Consider the following 20,778-nt stretch of genomic DNA (forward strand, 5'->3'; position numbering starts at 1 on the left):
ACCTCAGCCACAGCAATTTCTTGCTCAACACATCTCCAAAGGCAAGGGAATCAAAAGCAAAAATGAACTATTGTGACATCATCAAGATAAAAAGCTTCTGCATTGTGAAGGAAACAATCAACAAAACTAAAAGGCAACCAACAGAATGGGAAAAGATATTTGCAAATGACCTATTGGATAAAGGGCTAGTATCCAAAATCTATAAAGAACTCGCCAAACTCTACACCCAAAAAATAAATAATCCAGTGAAGAAATGGACAGAAGACATGAACAGCCACTTTTCCAAAGAAGACATCCAGATGGCCAACAGACACATGAAACAATGCTCAACTTCACTCATCATCAGGGAAATACAAATCAAAGCCACACTGAGATACCACCTCATACCAGTCAAGTGGCTGAACTGAACAGATCAGGAGACTATAGATGCTGGTGAGGATGTGAAGAAACAGGAACCCTCTTGCACTGTTGGTGGGAATGCAAACTGGTGCAGCTGCTCTGGAAAACAGTGTGGAGGTTCCTCAAAAAATTAAAAATAGAACTACCCTATGACCCAGCAATAGCACTGCTAGGACTTTACCCAAGGGGTAGAGGAGTGCTGATGCATAGAGGCACTTGTACCCCAATGTTGATAGCAGCACTTTCAACAATAGCCAAATTATGGAAAGAGCCTAAATGCCCATCAATGGATGAATGCATAAAGAAGATGTAGTTTATATATACAATGGAATACTACTTGACAATGAGAAAGAATGAAATCTGGCCATCTGTGGCAACATGGCTGGAACTGGAGGGTATTATGCTAAGTGAAATAAGTCAGAAAAAGGTACCATATGTTTTCACTCATATGTGGATCTTAAGAAACTTAACAGAAGACCATGGGGGAAGGGAAGGGAGGAAAAGTTACAAACAGAGAGGGAGGCAGGCAAACCATAAGAGACTCTTAAATACAGAGAACAAACTCAAAATACAGAGAGTTGACAGGGAAGGGGAAGTGGGTGATGGGCATTGAGGAGGGCACTTGTTGGGATGAGCACTGGGTGTTGTATGGAAGCCAATTTGACAATAAATTATATTTAAAATAAAAGAGAAAGAAAACTTTGCCTAACACAAATCACTAAGATTTTTGTCCTATGTTTTCTTCTTCTTTTTTTTTTTTAAATGTTTATTTATTTTTGAGAGAGACAGAGACAGAATGTGAGTGGGTTAGGGGCAGAGAGAGACGGAGACACAGAATCTGAAGCAGGCTCCAGGCTCTGAGCTGTCAGCACAGAGCCCGATGCAGGGCTCAAACTCATCAGCTGTGAGATCATGACCTGAGCTGAAGTCGGACGCTCAACCCACTGAGCCACTCAGGTGCCACTCAGGTGTCCCCCCCCCCCCCCCGCTATGTTTTCTTCTAGAGGTTTTATTGTTTGAGTTCTTACATTTACGTCTACATTCCATTCTGAGGTTTGTTTGTACAAGAGGTGCGTTAAGGATCATGGTTGACACTTTCTCTGTGGATATCCAGTTGTCCCTGTACCTACCTGTATTAGCTGGAAAGATTATCCTTCTCCTCCATTGAGTTGTCTTGGAAACTCTGCAGAAAATCAAGTGAACATAGAGGTCTAAGTATATCTCTGGCATCTCTATTGAATTCCATTGATTTCTTTGTCTTTACACCAATGCCAGCTACACCGTCTTGGTTACTGTGGCTTTATAATACATTTTGAAATCAGGTAGTGTTAGTCCTCTGACTTTGTTCTGTTTCAAAATTGTTTTGCCTCTCTACATCCTTTGTATTTCCATTTAACTTTCACAATCTGTCGATTTCTATAGAAAAATCTTCTAGGGTTTTTATTGGGATGGGATTGGATAGATCAACTTGGAGACAATGGACATCTCAGCAACATAGGGTCTTGTGATGCGAAAACATCTTATCTGTCTCCATTTATTTAGGGTTTCTTTAATTTCTCTCAGCAATATTTTGTACTTGTCTGCAGAATGCTTTTGCCAGAACTTCCTAGCTTCTGAATCCAATGGTTCCTTTCAGTCTCAATCCTACTAGACCTCATCAGTGCCCAACGCTGGACTATTACCTCTTTCTTTAGCCACCTTCCTCCTTGGACTTTGTGTCGTAGCCCTGCCTTTGTCTTCCTTCTATCCTTTGGATGGTCCTATCCTGTTCTCCCATAGGGGCTCTCCTTGTTTCACAGGAGGATGGTCAGAGATACTCCAGGTGGCTGCAGTTAAATGGTCAGCTGTGTTGTTGAAAAATTGTTCTGAAAGGACTTCTTCTCTTGGATCTTTTTAGAGAATGGTCTGCCTTTCCCGCAACAATTGTAGGATGACGATATTTTTAGAAAAGTGTCTTTAAAGAGATACCACTCTTGGAGTGGGTAAGTCTGGAGACTGTGGGGAAAGTGCCATGTTGGAAAACCTAGCAGTTTTGCAGGATTTCCAACCTGCCATCTCAGCCTCTTGAGCTCTTCAGGGTTTTGTTTGGGTCACTGTTTTTAACCATGCCCCACACACATACACACACACTTTAGTTTACATAACATAAAATTACCATTTTAAAGGGAACAGCTCAGTGATCTCTCCCTATTCCCCCCTACCCCTAACCCCTGGCAACCACCAATCTGTCTCATTTCTCTATGAATTTATCTATTATGGATATTTCATATGGAATCATACCATATATGTGACCTTTTGCAGCTGGTTTTCACTTAGCATAATGGGTTAAAGGTTCTTGAGTCACTCTTTTTACTGTTGTATTTTGTTAAACTGTTCTCTGTCACTTAATCCCTGGCTACCCAGCCTGTCCCATGAAACTTTAGTACATAACTGACAATATTAACAGTAATATACAAACAGCAGTAATGTCTGAGGGATGGTGATGCGTGCTGTTTGGCTGTTAGTTCTTCCAGAACTGGCCTCAAGTGCAGGCAAAGTTACACAATGTTACACTTAACATTTCATCAAGAAAAAGCAGCAACAGAATATAAAATCCCAAACTTCATTAGCAAGATGCTACCATATGATGCTTTCAGGAAAAAAAGCAGAGAAAGACGGCAAGAACTGGCAGTTGAGAGCCAGCTCGGGAGCCTCTCAGACCCGCGCCAGGGATACAAAAATTGTATCCTCCAGTCTCTGTCTCCATGCTTAAAACCCGGCTGGAACAGTTACGTAGAGTGGCACCTTCTGTGGGCCTGTCAGCTCTACTGCTTAGCTAAAGTGTCTCCTTCTGTGCGCCACTTTCGTGACGATCAGAACAAGCCATCCTGCATTGTGGTCAGGGCATACATGAACCTTCAGGGGTCCTGGAACACGGATCCGGAGGGAAGTCATTGCAGGAGCATAAACAGGATGGACTGCCAGAGGAGTCCATGTTGTCAGGGGTCCTACAATCCCACTCCCAGTCGTCCTATGGCAACGAAGTAATGTTTGTGAAAGGGAAATACACATGCTTTTGTACAGCAGTAGATGCTTACAGCCTCCTCAGCAAACACGCCCTGTTTAATAAGTGCAACCTATAGACAATTTTCTAGTCTGCCTTCCTCCACGCACTATGGGCGTCCAAAGACAAGTCCCATCTGCCACACAGCAAGGACTTTGCAGGCCCACCCCCCCAGGTCGCAAGTCAAACACGGAAACAGCTGATCAGGTTTGCCAGCCCGGGGACTCAGCTGAGCAGCTCTAACTGAACCCAGGGGAGGCAAGACCCGCCCCAGCAACCGCGGCCCAGGCTCCGCCCCCTGCGCCCATTGGTTCATTCAATTCACGCCGCGCCTCCTGCAGCGGGGCAGGCGGCGTGTTCAGTTTGCCGCTGCCTTGGCTTGAGCAGTGCGGGACTGTCAGGGCCGAGACGCGTCCTCCGCCCGCAGTAGCCATGAGCACCCCAGCAGTGCCCCGGGAGCTACAACTGCCCCCGAGCCAGAGGGCCCAGCCCGAGTTCAGAGGTGAGGGCCGCGGTGGCGGGAGCGGCGCGACCTGCAGGAGCCCGGGTTTGTCCGAGAGGGTGGGGACGCGGACGACCGTGGGGGAGGGGGTGGCTCGGACTCAGCGGCCGAGGCCTCGGGTCCCCCGGCTTCAGTCCTGACCAGTTGTGTGAGAAGCCTGGACAGATCGCTCGGCCTCTCGCAGCCGCATCCTCGGCATTTTCGAAATGGACAAACCAGAGCGGTTCCCGGTCCGTGGTGTCACTGTGCGGGCTAAGCGCCTCCCGTGCGGTCGTTACTGGCCGGGCGTGACCCACTGGCGGCGAGGATGGGCCTGCAGTGAAGACGTCCGTTTAGCGAGGGAGCGTGCGTGACACTCCAGCCGGCCCCTGCGTTCGGGACGCGGGACCCGCGGGGGCGGGGCCGCGCCCGGACCGAGAGCCCACTGCGCTTGCGCAGGCCTCTCCCTCTTCCTGAGCGCGAGTATTTGGAGAGGTGGGCTGCCTCATCTGATGCTTCAAATTAAAGACAATCAATCAACTTTGTGTAAATCCAGGGTTGGCTGGGTCTTCAGAAATAATGTTAATTCTTTGTCCTCCACATGGGAAAGTAGAGGAAAGAAACTCTCACCCAACCCAGTACTGGTAAATTAGAGCTTAGAGTCTGGTGTCTCTTATCTGCTATTTAGTTTCCTAAAGCTTGGCTTTCAGTAACCGTGTATTGAAAATAATTTTCTCCAGATTTTTCACTTAAAGACAGAGGAAAAGGTGATTCTTGTGCAGTAGTTGTGGGCACCATTTACGGTAACAATTTCTTAGAAATGGGATTATTTCTGAATTGAGAAATTTTCTGTTGTATACAAGATGTGATCTCTAGTAGAACATTTTTTGAAGATCTGCATTTAGTGAATATTTGATGTTATCGTTGTAACCAATGTTGACTTGTCGCCTTTTTGTTATTTAGAACAAAGAAGACAGAAACTCAAGGAACATATGTTAAAAAGAAAAACGTTTTTTGCATACAAGGAGGAAAATCACATATCCAGGTGAGGTCAAATTTTCTGATTTCAGGTCTGTAAAATTAGAGCTGTCTAATAAAAATGTAATGGGAGCCTCAATTGTACTGTAATTTAAAACTTTTTAGTAGCCACATTTTTTAAAGGTGAATTCTAATAACATTTAATCCAATATATCCCGTGTTATCATTTCAACATGTAATTCTTAAAAGTTATTAAGATAATTTGCATTCCTTTTTGGTAGTGAGTTTTCAAAGTCTGGTGTGTATTTTACACTTTCACAAGTCAGTTTGGACTAGCCACTTTTCAAGTGCTCAGTAGCCATACCTTCTTGGATAGCACAGCATTAGGTCATCGCTTCCTGTGTAAATTAATTCACACTCTATGATGAAACAATTTTAAAGCAAAGTGTTTGTATATATCAAAATACTGACTGTGGTCTATACAGTGCTACAAAGGTCGGTCTTTCTTAATTTAGCAAAGTTTTTACTGTGTATGTGTCAGAGAGAGAGCATTCCCCCCAAATATTTGAAGCACATTCATTATATTCTCAGTTCTCCATAGAAATATCTTGGTGTTATTTTGTTAAAATTTTAAAAATAGTACATGGTTGTGGCTAAAACAAAAACCCGTGAAAGTATATAAGGCGGAAAATCAAAAGGTCTCCTCCAGAGAGAACTGCTAGTAACATCCTTTAGGCTCTTTCTGTGCAATCGAAGAGCATTGGCTTTAGAGTGATTAGGACTGGAATCTGTAAGTCTGCCATTACAACTACGTAACCTCTGGAGAGTTACCTGGCCTCTTTGAGTCTGTTTACTTTATTAAAATGGGATAGTAATATGTGTTTCTTGGGGATTAATTGAGCTAGTAAATGCATTGTACTATGCCTGGTATATAGCGAGAGTGCAATAAGTGATGGCTATTATTTCATGATCTCTCAGTGGCTTTCCACACAGACGATTGGTTCATGAGTTATTCTATTCTCCTGATTTCTCTAGTTTCTTCCAACAGTTATTGATATATTTTGTCTCTGTGAATGCTTCATACCCTTCCTCATGGTTGAGTGGTCCGGTTGTGTTTATATTTGGGAGGTAGAGATGACAGGACTTGGTGATGGAAGGGTATGAGATGTGAAAGAAAGCAAGGAGTTTAAGATGACTCTGAATGTTCCAGATTAAGAGATACCATTCAATCCAATACCTGACCCTTGTACCCGATTGTGAAAGGGGAAATGTTATAAAGGACATTATTATGTCAGTTTTCAGCTAGAATATAAATAGTAGATTAAGGGGTATATCAAGTTGAATTTATTAACTTGATAACCGTGTTACAGTTATGTAAGAGAAAAATCACCACTTGTAGGAAATGAACATTGAAGCATTTAGGGGTAAAGAGCAATTGTGTATATATCTTAACTTGAAAGGTTCAGTTAGAAAACATTGTATATACTCCACACATACACATGTTCAGAAACAGTGCAAATTATAATACATATGGAATAAAAGGCTGTCACTAAACAAATCTGGGAAAACAGTATACGGATATTCTTTGAACTATTTATAATTTTGCAAGTTGATGTAAGTTTGGCATTAATTCCAAACTTTTAATAATCTTTTTAATTTTACATTAGTGTTACTTTACTTGAAATGTTTTACATTTACATGTAAATGGTTATACATTTTCTTTCACAAATTCCTCGTTTCTTCATTTAAGACAAAAAGATGATCCTAGATTTTTTATTTGAATAACTGAGTGGCTAGTGATACCATATATCGAGATGGGGAAGACTAAGGGAGGGATGGGGTAATCAGGAGCTCTGTTTTGGCCATGCTAAATCTGAGGCACCAACAAGACATCCAAGTGGAAAGGCCAAAGAGTTACACATCTGAAGGGCTGGCTTGAGATTGGGATCAGAGATATAAACATGGGAATTGCCAGTTGGTAGGTGATATATTTTTAAAACCTTGAGGGGGAATAAGATTACTAGAGAGTAAGCAAAGAGAATATTAACTCAAGTAAGACAGAGCATGACTCTCAACTACTAACTTAAATAAGGAATCTAACTGGGTCATGGGGTTTATAATACTCTTATACACAATGGGAAGAAAAGAAAATTCTGAAATTCTTCTGGCTTTACAAGAAATCTCACAAGTACTATATTCCTTTCAGAAAACAGATGTCAATTTAAATATTACTTGAGCAACAAATTGTTAAATAGACAGCCAATCAGAGTCGCAGCTTTTCAAAATTAAATCATTCTATTTTACAATCTCTAGCATGGGTACTTTAAGATTCCTATGTGTAGATAAGGCTTGTGAGGACAGTTTTATCATCACAAGGTAGAATAGCATTATATATATATATATATTCAGATGTATTTTCATATAACTCCATACTGGACGGGTGAATAAGGTGGATTCTCCTTATCCTGATGTGTTGTTTTTTTTTTTTTTAGCTAGCAGTTAAAAAGGCCAGCAATTTCAAGACCAAGCGCTAGGATTCTGTTAGCACAGACAGAAATAGAGGAGTCCCTGAGAAGTATAAAACTAAAATAAAAAGGCAAAAGAAAAGTTTAAAATTTGAATGCAGCTTTGAGCCCCAGCGAGGTCAGGAAGAAGGGAGACAGACTTGAAAGAAGCGGACCACCGAGGTAGGAGGAAAGGAGGAGTTGGTGATCCGGCAGCAGAGTGAAGAGAGTGTTGAAAGAAAGAATGACTACCTGTCAGGTGCTGTTGAAAGGTGCAGTAAGGTGAAAACAGAATTGATCCCTGAGTTGTAGAAAGACAGAAGGAGATGACACTAGGAGCCTCCAGTAGAGTGGTGAGGACACATTCCCAATGGATATGGGCTGGAGAGAGAATGTAATACGACAACATGGGGACAGTGTGTTTAGATACATACTTTTGAGGAGTTTTGCTATAAAGCTGAAAGGGAATGTGGGGTTTAAGGCTTTTAAGATGAGATATAATATATAGTGTTTATATGCGGATGGGAATGATGTAGCAGAGGGGTAATTAATGATGCAGAAGAATGAATAAAAACAAGAACAAAGATCCTCAGTGCTCAAGCGAGACAGCACAAATGGAGAGTTTGCCCATAGGTCAGCATGGTGTCAGTTTATCTGCCAAGGAAGGCGGAATGTATGGGTACAGAGGCACATAGGCTGGCAGTCTTTGGTGGAGGAAGGAAGGGCTATTTCTTGTTAAGATTGCTTCCGATGTTCTCCATGAGATAACATCACAGTATACTGTAAGCCCAGAAGTAATTGAGGGTCTGATTAGTTAAGGTACCACATTGGGAGCACCTGACAGACTGACCGTGAGCATCGTCTCCCACCCCGCACCGGACTACAGGCCAGTGAATAACAAGAGGAGTATTTACCATCAGGCAGTGAATGCAGGGGTTTAAACTGGGGAGACATTGCTGTGTTCACTGATGCATCTTGACTCTTTGCCATCATTCAAAATGTGTAGTACAAATGGAGTATTACTTGGCAATCAAAAAGAATGAAATCTTGCCATTTGCAACTACTGGAGGGATGGATGGAACTGGAGGGTGTTATGCTAAGTGAAATTAGTCAGAGAAAGACAAATACATGACTTCACTCATATGAGGAATTTTAAGATACAAAACAGATGAGCATAAGGGAAGGGAAGTAAAAATAATATAAAAACAGGGAGGGGGACAAAACATAAAAGACTTAAATATAGAGAACAAACAGAGGGTTGCTGGAGGGGATGTGGGAGGGGGGGATGGTCTAAATGGGTAAGGGGCATTAAGGAATCTACTCCTGAAATCATTGTTGTACCTTATGCGAACTAACTTGGATGTAAATTAAATCATAAAATTTTTAAAAATGTGTAGTACAAGCTATGTCAAAGATCTGCCCCTTGTCCGAGCAGACTAAGCAAAAAGATGCGAGAGGCAACGTAACCCAAATTATCAACTATAGGGGTAACAAGTTTTGTTGATTCTAAAATGTACCCTTTTTTTACATTTTAGCATCTCTGAACTTGGGAACTGTCTTAGAATCAATGGGATGTCTAATTGATCCTCTTTTTTCTTTTCTTTACGGAATGCAAATTGTTATAATGACTTGCTAAGAGAATCTCATGGCCTGTACTAACCAGTCTGTATCTGTTAAAAGGAGTGTAGGTTAAATTCTTGAGGAAGCATTTGTTTTAGATAACATATTCTAAATGCATTGCTATCTAGAAACTGAAGTCCATATTTATAATGAATTGGGCTGTGTGTGTATGGAAAATTTTGGATTTCTTTTGGGAGGGCTATTTTTTTTCTTTCCCTTTTTTCTTTTCTTCTTTTTAATCAAAGTATAATTGACATATTAGTTTTAGGTATACATCATAGTGATTTGGCAGTTGAATACATTAAATGCTTACCATGGAAAGTGTAGTTACTTTCTGTCACCATAAAAAGTTACTATAATATTATTGACTATATTTCCTATACTATACTTTTCTTTATTTACTTTATACTTATTTTCCCATATATATATATACTTATTTACCCTTTACCTATTTTCATCCATCTCCCACCACCCTCCTCTTAGGCGGTCTGTATTTGAGTCTGTTTCTATTTTTTGTTTGTTGTTTGTTTTTGTTTTGTATTTGTAGATTCCACATATAAGTGAAATCGTATGGTATTTGTCTTTCTCCAACTGCCTTATTTCACTTGGCGGAATACCCTCAAGGTCTATCCATTTTGTCACAAATGGCAAGATTTTCTTTTCTTTTCTTTTCTTTTTAAATATTTATTTATTTTTGAGAGAGAGAGAGACAGAGAGTGTTGGGGGGGGGGAGGGGGCAGAGAGAGAGAGAGAAAGAGAGAGAGACACAGAATCTGAAGCAGGCTCCAGGCCCTGAACTGTCAGCACAGAGCCCGATGTGGGGCTCAAACTCACAAACTGTGAGATTATGACCTGAGCTGAACTTGGATGCTTAACTGACTGAGCCACCCAGGTACCCCAAGATTTTCTTTTTTATGGCTGAGTAATATTCCAGTGTATATATATGCCACATCTTCCTTGTCCATTCATTTATTGATGGACACTTAGGTTGCTTCTATCAGGGATATTGTGAATAATGCTGCAGTAAACCCCGGGGGTGCATGTATCTTTTTGAACTAGTGTTTTCATATACTCTTCAGGTAAATACCCAGAAGTAGAATTACTGGATCATCTGGTATTTCTATTTATGAATTTTTTGAGGAAACTTCATGCTGTTTTCCATTGGCTGCACCAATTTATATTTTCATTGCACAAGGTCTCCCTTTTTTCCACATCCTTTCCAACACTTGTTATCTTTTGTCTTTTTGTCAGTAGCCATTCTGACAGGTGTGAAGTAATATCTCGTTGTGGTTTTGATTTGCATTTCCCTGATGACGAGTGATGTTGAGCACCTTTTCACGGGTTTGTTGACCATCTGTATGTTTTTGGAAAAATGTCTGCTCGGGTCCTCTGTGCATTTTTTAATTGAGTTTTCTTCATGTTGAGCTGTAGGAATTCTTTATAAATTTTGGAAATTAACCCCTGATTTATCAGATATATCCCATGTAAATAACTTCTCTCACTTAGTAGATTGCCTTTTTGTTTTGTTGATGGTTTGATACTGTGCAGAGGCTTTTTAGTTTGATGAACTTTCCATTATTTTTACTTTTGTTTCCCTTGCCTGAGGGGACACAATACATCCCACAAAATATGGCTAGGGCCCGTGTCCAGGACTTTCCTACCTCTGTTTCCTTTTAGGAGCTTTATGGTTTCAGGTCTCAGGTTTAGGTCTTTGATGCATTTTGAGTTCATCTTTGTGTATGGTGTAAGAAAGTGGTCTAGTTTCATTCTTTTGCATGTGGCTGTCCAGTTTTCCCAGCACCATTTATTTGAAGAGGGGCTATTTTTAATTTTTTTTTTCAATGTAAATCTGTTACTAAGTACTGAAAACTAACCAAAGGAAGTGTGGCTTAATAAAGGTTTTTGAGGATTTGTTTGAGTGACTAAGAAGAGTGGTTTGGAATGAGGTTATCAAATGTGTTTACCTATTCTGTATGGAGAGGGTGTTAAGACTTTTAAGAAAATATCCAAATTCTCCAGCCATCTTGTTTACACTATTAAGTCACCCTATAATAAAGAAAGAAGAGTTTTGCTTCATAAATAAATCTCGGCTCAGTTCTTGCCTTAATTTAAAATTACAAAGTCAGATGATTGTTGATATCCTCCCATTCCTCCTGCCAAAGACAAAACTCACTTGGTCTGTGGTTAAACTTTTTTCCCTTTTTTTTTTTTTAAAGTAGTAGAGACCAGAAAGTGATGACCTCTGAGGGCCAGGTCCATGAAGAGACAAAAGTTCTGAAATTTAAAACAAAAATGGTAAGATATGGACATAGCCCTCATAAACTGTCCCTTTTCCCCCTTTCCCTTTCCTAAGCTCTTAAAGAGATGAATTCTGAAATACCAATTTGTCATAAATCACTCTTCTAGGCTGGTAAAGAAAATGTCAGTAGACCTCCCGGGAGCAAAAATAATATAACAATGGAAAAAAATTGTATTCCTTTAAGGCCTTCTAATGAGCTAACCAATTCAACTACAGCAATTGATACACCTAATTCTGAGGATAATAATCAAACTGGGCAGTTGGTACCAATTAAAGGTGACCCTCCAGGTCAACACATGACATTAAGCCAAGTGTTTCATCTTAAAAACAACAATAAAAAGAAACAAATAATGACAGAAAAACCAAAGCAAGATGCTAACATGTCCAAGAAGCTTGTGCTTGGATCTTACCGTGGCCAAATTGTTCAGTCTAAGATTAATTCATTTAGAAAGCCTCTACAAATCAGAGATGAGAGTTCTGCAGCAATAAAGAAACTTTCGACTACAGTCCCTAAAGCTACAGAGCCTCTGGGCACAAACAGCAGCAGTGTGACAGCGAAAAGGGATAGAGCCTCTAATGTGACGACTACCACTAAACTTGTGAGCACTACAATTCAGAACAGACAGCTTCTGCGACCTCCTATTAGAAGTCACCGCGACAATGCTCAGGACGCTGTGAGACCAGGCATCGGTAGAAGCTCGGCCAATGTTACGATTCGGAAAGGGCCTCTCGAGAAAGAGTTAGTGCAATTAAACACAGTTTCATCTAGTGCCAAAACCGGTTCTCAGGATATAGAAAGAAAGAAGACACTAACAAGAAGCGTGAAGTCTGAAATCGTAGCCAGGCCTGTTTCGTCTTCTAACACCAAACTGATAGAAAAGTCGAAAAACGTTGACCCTCGCAGGCATACAATAGCAAAAGCAACTATTGATAGATCAGCTCAGCCCAAAGAAACAGCAGAAGAGAGAAAGTAAGTAAATGTAATTTTATTAGCTTAATTTTCAGCAGAGTAGCTCTTGTGGTTTGGCTTATCTCCTTGAATGTATTAGAATTTGTGTGCAAGTGTAGATTCTCTTCTGTCGTGTGCAAATTTAAGCAAATTTATGTTGTGGAACAGCATGACCTAAGTTCTTGTGCTTGAGTGTCTTTCATTAGGTCTGATGTAATCTAAGTTATAATGCTTAATACAATTGGGAAATATTTTATAACCTCTCCATTTAAAAATGCATTCTCAGGGTCTTTGAGCATATAATTAACATTGATATGTTCCATATTCCTCTTTCTTTGAACTTGTGAACTTATGTATGTGCCACTAGCATGGAGCTACTTCAAGACCTGAGCTATTTTTTAACTTCTCCTCTGAGAGAATTCTATCATCAATATCACGGTAATGCTTGTATCCTGCTTCTAACTGTAGAGCTCGTCTGAGTGAGTGGAAAGCTGGCAAAAGGAAAGTCCTGAAAAGGCCTCCTAGCTCAGGAGTTACCCAGCCTGAGCCTGAAGGGCAACACGAAAACCCAGTTGGGTCCTTTTGGACCACCATGGTAGAAGAAGACGAACAGAGATTATTTACCGAAAAAGTGAACAAGACATTTTCTGAATGCCTAAACCTGATTAGTGAGGTACAGTCCTTATATTAGTATAGTAGTTTATAGTTTGTAAATTATCTTATAAATGTTATCTCACCAAATTACCTTGTCACTCTTTGACCATGTAATGTGTTAGTGGTGTTATGTAGATTTAATGTTAATTATGAGATTGTTTATCTTTAGCCTTTAATGGACTGCATTTTCATTGAGTTCATATAAATAGATCAAAGGGATAATTAGGTTTTTACTGGATTTTTTTTTTTACTTATAAATATTATGTTTCTGTAAGATGTTAATATAAAATGGGCTGAGGGTGGATATTCACTCTGATACTTCTGTTTTTTCCATTCCTTCAGCATGTTTTCATATTATTTTTTCCACTCATTACATATTTTACCAAAGACTAGCTACATAAATTAGTCATTATCTCACATGAAATTCAAGTTAGCTAAAATATTTCAAACAAAATTCCATTAATCTAAACCAACATCATCATGGTCTTGAACTTATTGTAGAGTTTCACTATTTGGACCAAAATCCTACAGAGTATAATAACTCTAGAATGTTTCCTTTATTTCCTGAATACTTTTTAATCTTGCTTTGGTTACCCACGGTGTCCAAGATCCACAGCAAGACTGAATCTATGAGTATGATTTCAAACCTTACTCTGGTCTTCAGGAGCATCTTTAGACTTTTTGTGATTCTGAGGACCAGTAAAAATTAGACTCGGAGTTTCTCTGGTTATATTCTTAATTCTGCTTAGCTAGGGTTTGTCATTGAAACTGTGGAGTTTTTCTGCCCTACTATATGTGTCTAGCCCTTAAGTACATACATCGTAACAGATTCATTTTAGCCTTAATATCAAGACCTGATAAAGACAATTTTTAAAACCAGAAGCTGTTCTCCCCCATAAACATTTCGTAGATGCAAAAATTCCCACTCAAATATTGAATGGAATCCCACAATATGTAAAAGGATAAGGATAAGGAAAAGGATCAAGACCATGTAGAGTGTTGGTCATTTTTGACTTAATGTTTTTCTCAACTTAATTTCATTTTTTCCCTGCTTTGTATTCATGACTAATATGCTTCTTGTTAGCCATTCAGAATAAGTTTGGAGTAAGGAAGAGAACAGTGAATATTCTTATGAATAATATTCTATCAGTTTTTTCTCTCATTATCATTGATCTTGATTATAGATCAAGCTTACTTAATTGTTCATAATTTGGAGGCTAAATGAGATCACTCATTTCACTTCTTGCTATTTTAGGGATGCCCAAAAGAAGAAATATTGGTCATACTTAATGACCTGATTAAAAATATTCCAGATGCCAAAAAGCTTGTTAAATATTGGATATGCCTTGCACGTATTGAACCACTCACAAGTCCTATTGAAAACATTATCACAATCTATGAGAAAGCCATTCTGGCAGGCGCTCAGGTAAGATTAAAACTTAATAATCTTTATTATTACAGTGTAAAAGATTCAGATTTATTTTGGAGCACATTACAAAATAACTTGATAAAAGTGTGGTTATATATGTAGTAGTAATGAATGTTTAAAGGCCACAATGATTGCATATTATAAAAGCTGTTTCTTAACCTTCTAAAACTTGCTTGTGAACTAGGGATAATTGGACTTAGAAGATGAATATAAGCTGAAATGTAAATTTCGTGAAAAATGCTGTGAGAAATATTTTAGTACAACATGTCATTTTACACATTTCCTAGTTAAGACATCTGGGATATTGAATTTTTAATATTAAAATGTATTTAACGAATATAAAGTAAGTAGAATTAACATCTAAATGTTAGCGGGTTCTGTGGCTTTGTGAGAGAACCCGATTGCTTTAAGAGCGTTTCTTAATGTACTTATATTTTTATGCCCCGTGTTTGGTCCTGCCCACACATAGAAAATGGCAGTCACCTAGTTTCTCTGACACATAACCACCATAGTGATTTGATACCATACCTCTTGCCTCTTCCTGGTCTATTGCTACAAAGGCCCTGGCTCTAGAATAAGTTGTATCTCCAGTTTTTTTATTTGACTGGGATTTTGTTTTTATGGGCAAATATTTCTAAAATGCATTTCCCTTTGACCAAGTTTCTCAACATGCATTTTTAGAGATTATTTATAAAGAGGGTTTTTTAAAAAAATGTTTTTCTTCAGTCTTTCTTTAAGAAAGGTCTACTCACTTTATTCTCAGCAAAGCCAGCGGATACTATTTGACCTTTCACCTGAATCAAAAATCAAATATTCAGCAGATATTCTCTCAATGGCTATTACGTATAAAGCGCTTTGCTGACGGGAAATTGTATTTGACAGAATCCCACCTGGAAGGGAGTGTTAGGTTCCTACTGCGCTGAACCAGAAGGGGCGTTACTTAAAGTGGCTTAAGGCAGATTAGCTGGATGCATAACCGGGGCCAAAGGTTCACATAGAAAGCAGTGTGTAAAGAGGAAGATGTGACACTGGAGCAGAAAGTGGAAAAACAAGGATTAAAATTTGCAAAAGAAAAGTGAAAGCAGGATGAGTGAGTAGGTAAGGACTATGTGCTAGAACTAAGAATATGAGCCAGAACTTCCTTTTTGTATAATGTCTTGAATATGTTGCATTAGCAGTCAGGGCAGTTCAAAGGAACATAGTAAGTACTTATATGTTCTAGAATATCATGGACACTTAGTGAACTGTGGAATTTGAATGAGTGAAATGTTAGGCTGATCAACCTTGAGCTCTTCAGAGATGCATTTAATAGCCTGTGGAAAAAATATATAACCATGGACATAGGAGAAAAGGTGTAAATCTCATATTAAATTTACTGTATATTATTAGCTCTTTAATAGAGATTAGTGTTACTTGTTACTTGTCCATGAATTTTGTTTATATCCAGACAAGCAGTCTTAAGAAAAATTGTGGGGAAAAGTTTTAATCTGATAATTCTACCCTTTAAATTGGAAAAGAGCTGGGGCGCCTCAGTGGCTCAGTCAGTTAAGGGTCCGACTTCAGCTCAGGTTATGATCTCGCGGTCCGTAAGTTGGAGCCCTGTGTCACGCTCTGTGCTGACAGCTCAGAGCCTGGAGCCTGTTTCAGATTCTGTGTCTCCCTCTCTTTCTGCACCTCCCCCACTCTCACTCTGTCTGAAAAATAAACATTAAAAAAATTTTTTTTTTAATTTTTTTTTTTTTAATTTTTTAAAGTTTATTTTTGACAGAGACAGAATGCGAGTATGAGCTGAGGAGGGGCAGAGAGAGAGACAGGGAGACACAGAATCCAAAGCAGGCTCCAGGCTCTGAGCTGTCAGCACAGAGCCCAACATGAGGCCTGAACCCACAAACTGTGAGACCATGATCTGGGCCGAAGTGAGACGCTTAACCGACTGAGCCACCCAGGCGCCCTCCCCAACCCCGAAAAAATTTTTTTTAAATGGCAAAGACATTTTTAAAAATTTGAGTGGCCAAAATAAGTATTTTGAGAAAAGAGACATGGTCTAAGAACCACTGCTTTGTTTTATTAATTGAAGTATGAAATGTAATCACTGTTTAAAATATTTTTGACTTGGACAATCTCGTTAATGTCTGAGAATATAAAACTTTTATTTCCCTCACTAAAACAATTAAGCCTATTGAAGAGATGCGACATACCATTGCAGATATTCTGACAATGAAGAGTCAAGAAAAAGTTAAATATGGTAAGTTTTTTATTTTCTTCAAGTGAATTGTGATTTTATTAAAATTCATTGAATTATTTTTCTTTTATCTTTTTAAACTTGTTAAATTTGTCAGTTGTTTCTCTCCTCTTACATCTATTGGCATACCTCCCTCCAAGATTCAGTGGCTTTATGTAGTGTAAAGAATTTTTAATTAGGAGATCTGGTTCAAAACTCAAATTTGTCATTGAGTGTCTGTGAAAGTTACCTTACCTCTCTAGGCCTCAGTTTCCTGTGTTAAAAGTGAGGCAATTTGATTAGATCATCTCTAAAATTTTACCTGTGAAATTCTGTCATCTGTTCTGTGCTCTAGAGAAGCTCTTCAAGAATTCTCTTTGCTAGGGATAGGAGATAGAGGTAAGAGATTCATTAGCTGTCAGGTTTATGAAATGTAAACATTTTCTAGATTCAGATGTATCATATAACTGAAACACCTCTTACTAAAAATCTCTAATAATTTCCTACTCGTCAAATCTAGAGGTCGTCTCGGCTTGATGGATTTACCAGGACGTCTCCAGTGTTTCACATCTAGCATGTTTTATTTTGGACTCATTGTTGTCCCTCATTGCTTCCCCATACCATCATCTCTTCCTCCCAAAAAAGAAAATCCTCTGTGGTTAAAGAGGCCTATGCAAGAAATTTTGGAAGAGATGCCCCCACTATACCTGCACACTCATTCAGACACGCACATGCATCCATTTGTTAAGTCCTAACTTAGAAATAACTCTTAAATCGAGCCCTTCCTCCTCACTGCCTACCTCTCTGCCACCTTGCTTAAGACAACCATAGCTTTGTCTTCTTATCATCACAGATCATTCCTTTTCATTCCTTGCCATTCTAAACCATCTGTTGTAGTGATCAAACCTTATTGTATCTCTGTCGCTCCAGTAGAGATTTTTTTACCAAACTTCTAGCATGTAGAGGTCATTACAGTCCAGCCCTTCATACCTATCTGAACCCATCACCTCTTCCCCACATTCCCACCTTGCTTCTTACCGTGTATTCTAAGCACTCTGGCCCTTTAATGTTGTCTTAATAGGTCATTTTCTTTTAAGCTTCATACCAAGATTGTCTTCCTAGGTCTTGTCGAGTACTCTTTTCTCAAGCCCCAGCCTAAGCGTCACTTGAAAGCTTTCCATAGCCATCTCGCTGTCTCTCACACAAAGGTAGTTATTCCATTTCATAGGTTCCTATGACCCCTTATTCTTACCTCAGTTATATGGCATTTTTCTCATTTTATAATTATTTTCAACTTCTTAAAGGACAGGAATGGTTTCATTCTTATATTTGTATCTACAACCCCTGACCCACAGGCGACAGTAAATATTTGTCAATAGTTGTCAGCAGTATTGGCTTAGGAAACGAAATGGTTAGGAGATGGCAGTTTGTTTCGTTGATTTTGAAAATCTGACCAACTATGAATAACTTTAATGCCTTCTGATTTTGCTCTTTCAATTTGGCCCAAAGCTTAATCTAGAAATGTATTTCTATAGGAGAAAATATTGAGGAGGCTTGTGCAACCAAGGAATACATCCATGAAGTCAGCACTGAAGATAGAGGGGTTAATCTAGAGTCAGGAAAACCAGAAATGGAAAAGAAAACTAGAAATGTGGTATTTCAAGATGATGAAAAAGAGCAAGATGACAAAACAAAAGATTCAACCAATGATGTTAAAACCCCCAGTACAGAAACCAGGGGGAGTTGCTTAATTAAATATAATGTGTCTACTACACCATACCTACAAAGGTAAGCTTTCAAAATGTACTGTGCTGTGATTTGTTTTTATGTTTAGGAATAATAAATATGGTATCTAAAAATATTTCACTTTCGATTAGAACTATCATTTATTAATAGGTAAAGGTTTCAAGCAAATCAATATCATTGGGACATTTCACCCTTTAAATACTGGATTTGCTTTGCTTTTCCCTAAGTATTGCCATTTTGTGAAAGAAAACTTTGATATTTTACTTTAATGTCTGTAAGCTATTGATAATAGTAGGTTTTGGAATTGAGCAAATAGCCAATTGTACAGATTTTCAAGAATCTGTTGTATATGTGCTGTGACAACAAATACAGAAAGGAATAAGTTCCTAACTACAAGGAGCTTTGGTAACTTTTTTCTGTAAGACAGCCAATCACACGGTTGTCACATACAAGTTATAGTAAGATAAATGGCATAAAAGAACAAGTAAAAATGTTAATGTTTTTTAACTCTGGGAATAATTTTTGTCTTTTTAGTGTAAAAAAGAAGATACAGTTTGACAATACAGATTCTACATTTAAAGAGCTAAAGTTTCTAACACCAGTGAGACGTTCTCGACGTATTCAAGAGAAGACTTCTAAATTGCCAGATATGTTAAAAGACCATTATCCTTGTGTGTCTTCATTGGAACAATTAACAGAGTTGGGAGGTGAAACCGATGCTTTCGTATGCCGTCCCAATTCAGCACTATGCCCAATGTTCTCAGAGCCTGGAACAGCAGAAGAGAAATAAAGTGATGATGAGAAATGGGTTTTTTTATTGTTCCTGGGGTATTTTGTTTGCTTGTTGTGGCTTTGTGTGTCTCTTAGGAGTGGGCCAAGTACCTAAGTATTCATGGCAGTAAGCTCTCTTACTGATGTTCAATACCTTATAGCAGGTATTGCCTTCTGGGCAGCAGAGAGCTAATCCTACCTTTTCGATCTTAGCAGAGGGAGTTTCTAAGATGGTAAATTTGTCAAGTAGTTTACTATATTCCTTGGCTATAAACAGGTTTCATCATAATGTCGACTTGTTCACTTTTAATCGTCTTAAGTTAGAGATAAATTTTTAGTCATTAAATATAAGTACAGTAATGCTGCATCATCAGAAAAGGTGTTCTAGATAAAATTGATGTATTTGCATAGGCTTGTTCTTGAAATGTGTAATATACATGACAGCCTTTAAACAGAATGCTGACTTTTCATTGCCTTTCCTTGATTCTATAGATCAGTCGAAAAGTCGGTAATTGTAATGTGTAGAGTGACTCCATTCAAATGTGAAGACGTGGAAGATTTAGCTTGCTTTTCCACCCAGTTGTTGTTACCCAGACTGCTGTGGTCTGTTGTGCTTTGGCTCTTCACTATCGCTTTCCATCAGTGCTAGTGAGTCTGTGGTCTCTGTTGGCTTCTTTCTTTTTTATTGTAGCTGAGGTCACCAGGAAGGGTAATTAACTGAATACCCCATGTCTAAGAGCAGATACTTTGTACTAAGAAAGAAAAGGTGTGGAACTCAGTGGGTATTTGAAACTTTCAATCTGAGTTTCTTTAGTTCCTTTTGTAACTTGACTATCTAAAATGCTACAATTTTAAATTTTATCATTTCACTTGATATAGTTGGAATTAGAGCAGGAATATATAATGTTATTCTAATGTAGGTAGAATTTCTAAAATAACTAATAGTTTCTTATAAAAACTTTCTTGTTAAGTCATGTCCCTTGAAACGTGATAGTTATATGCGATAAACAGTTTCTTCTCCCCACACATAAATATCACCAATAAAATTGTTTTGTAAGTCTCTGAACTAATTCTTTAATACATCGCCTACCAATTCTACAGGTTCAAAGATATGTTAGTTTTAAAACTGTGTGTAATATAAATGTGCTTAAGAATCACATAGTCTTATGTTCACTCATTCCATTTGTATAATAGCACCTATCTTTGTTCTATAATAGTTTTGTGTCCTAGAGAGGATTTTTAGTCTTTTATAAACTGTGTACTAATATTTATAAATAAATATATCTGTATTTCGATGTTTCAGTGACATTTATTTCAACAAATATGAAATGCAGTTTAACCACAGTCAATGAATTTAAATTTCGCTTTTGAAACACATTATAGTGAGATCTGACTTGGAGTTTTTAATACTTAAATATGTGTTTAATGGTGTATTTCTTTTTGAAAAATTATCAGTCTATCTAAAGGTTTACCTTAATTTTTACCATATTTTTTTTCATACTTTGTATGAATGGTGCAAAATATGCCATTTTGAAATAAACTTCAAGCTGGCCTGTACTCCTAGCTTTATAATAAGCATACCATATGGTTCACTTAGCCATATAACATAGCTTCAGATACCTCAGTGATAGGGAGCTTGAGATAAGTTGTTCTATGTTTGGACAAGTTTCATAGAGTGCTTTTT

The 20,778-nt window shown here is 38.4% G+C and overlaps 1 protein-coding gene across 2 annotated transcripts; it reads left to right on the forward strand.

The window, feature by feature from the left end:
• The first annotated feature begins 3,788 nt into the window (after positions 1–3,788).
• CKAP2 (cytoskeleton associated protein 2) lies at positions 3,789–20,368 on the forward strand. 2 transcript variants are annotated; one of them, XM_042907373.1, is made up of 9 exons: positions 3,789–3,944; positions 4,887–4,968; positions 11,242–11,320; positions 11,432–12,294; positions 12,742–12,946; positions 14,183–14,353; positions 16,532–16,601; positions 18,113–18,365; positions 18,858–20,368. In XM_042907373.1, exons 1-9 carry the CDS (start codon positions 3,875–3,877, stop codon positions 19,111–19,113), a joined length of 2,049 nt encoding a protein of 682 aa, XP_042763307.1. In that variant the 5' UTR covers positions 3,789–3,874; the 3' UTR covers positions 19,114–20,368. The 2 variants fall into 2 exon arrangements, with proteins under 2 accessions (XP_042763307.1, XP_042763342.1); XM_042907408.1 differs by having other exon boundaries at positions 11,245–11,320.
• Positions 20,369–20,778: the final 410 nt, after the last annotated feature.

The sequence above is a fragment of the Panthera leo genome, chromosome A1 (assembly GCF_018350215.1).
Source record: "Panthera leo isolate Ple1 chromosome A1, P.leo_Ple1_pat1.1, whole genome shotgun sequence".
Classification (NCBI taxonomy): Eukaryota; Metazoa; Chordata; class Mammalia; order Carnivora; family Felidae; genus Panthera; species Panthera leo.

Coding starts and splice junctions, on each gene's coding strand:
- CKAP2 (XM_042907373.1), top strand. CDS start 3,875: ATGAGCACCCCAGCAGTGCCCCGGGAGCTACAACTGCCCCCGAGCCAG. Junction 12,947..14,182: donor GCCTAAACCTGATTAGTGAG/GTACAGTCCTTA, acceptor TTGCTATTTTAG/GGATGCCCAAAAGAAGAAAT. Junction 16,602..18,112: donor TCAAGAAAAAGTTAAATATG/GTAAGTTTTTTA, acceptor GTATTTCTATAG/GAGAAAATATTGAGGAGGCT.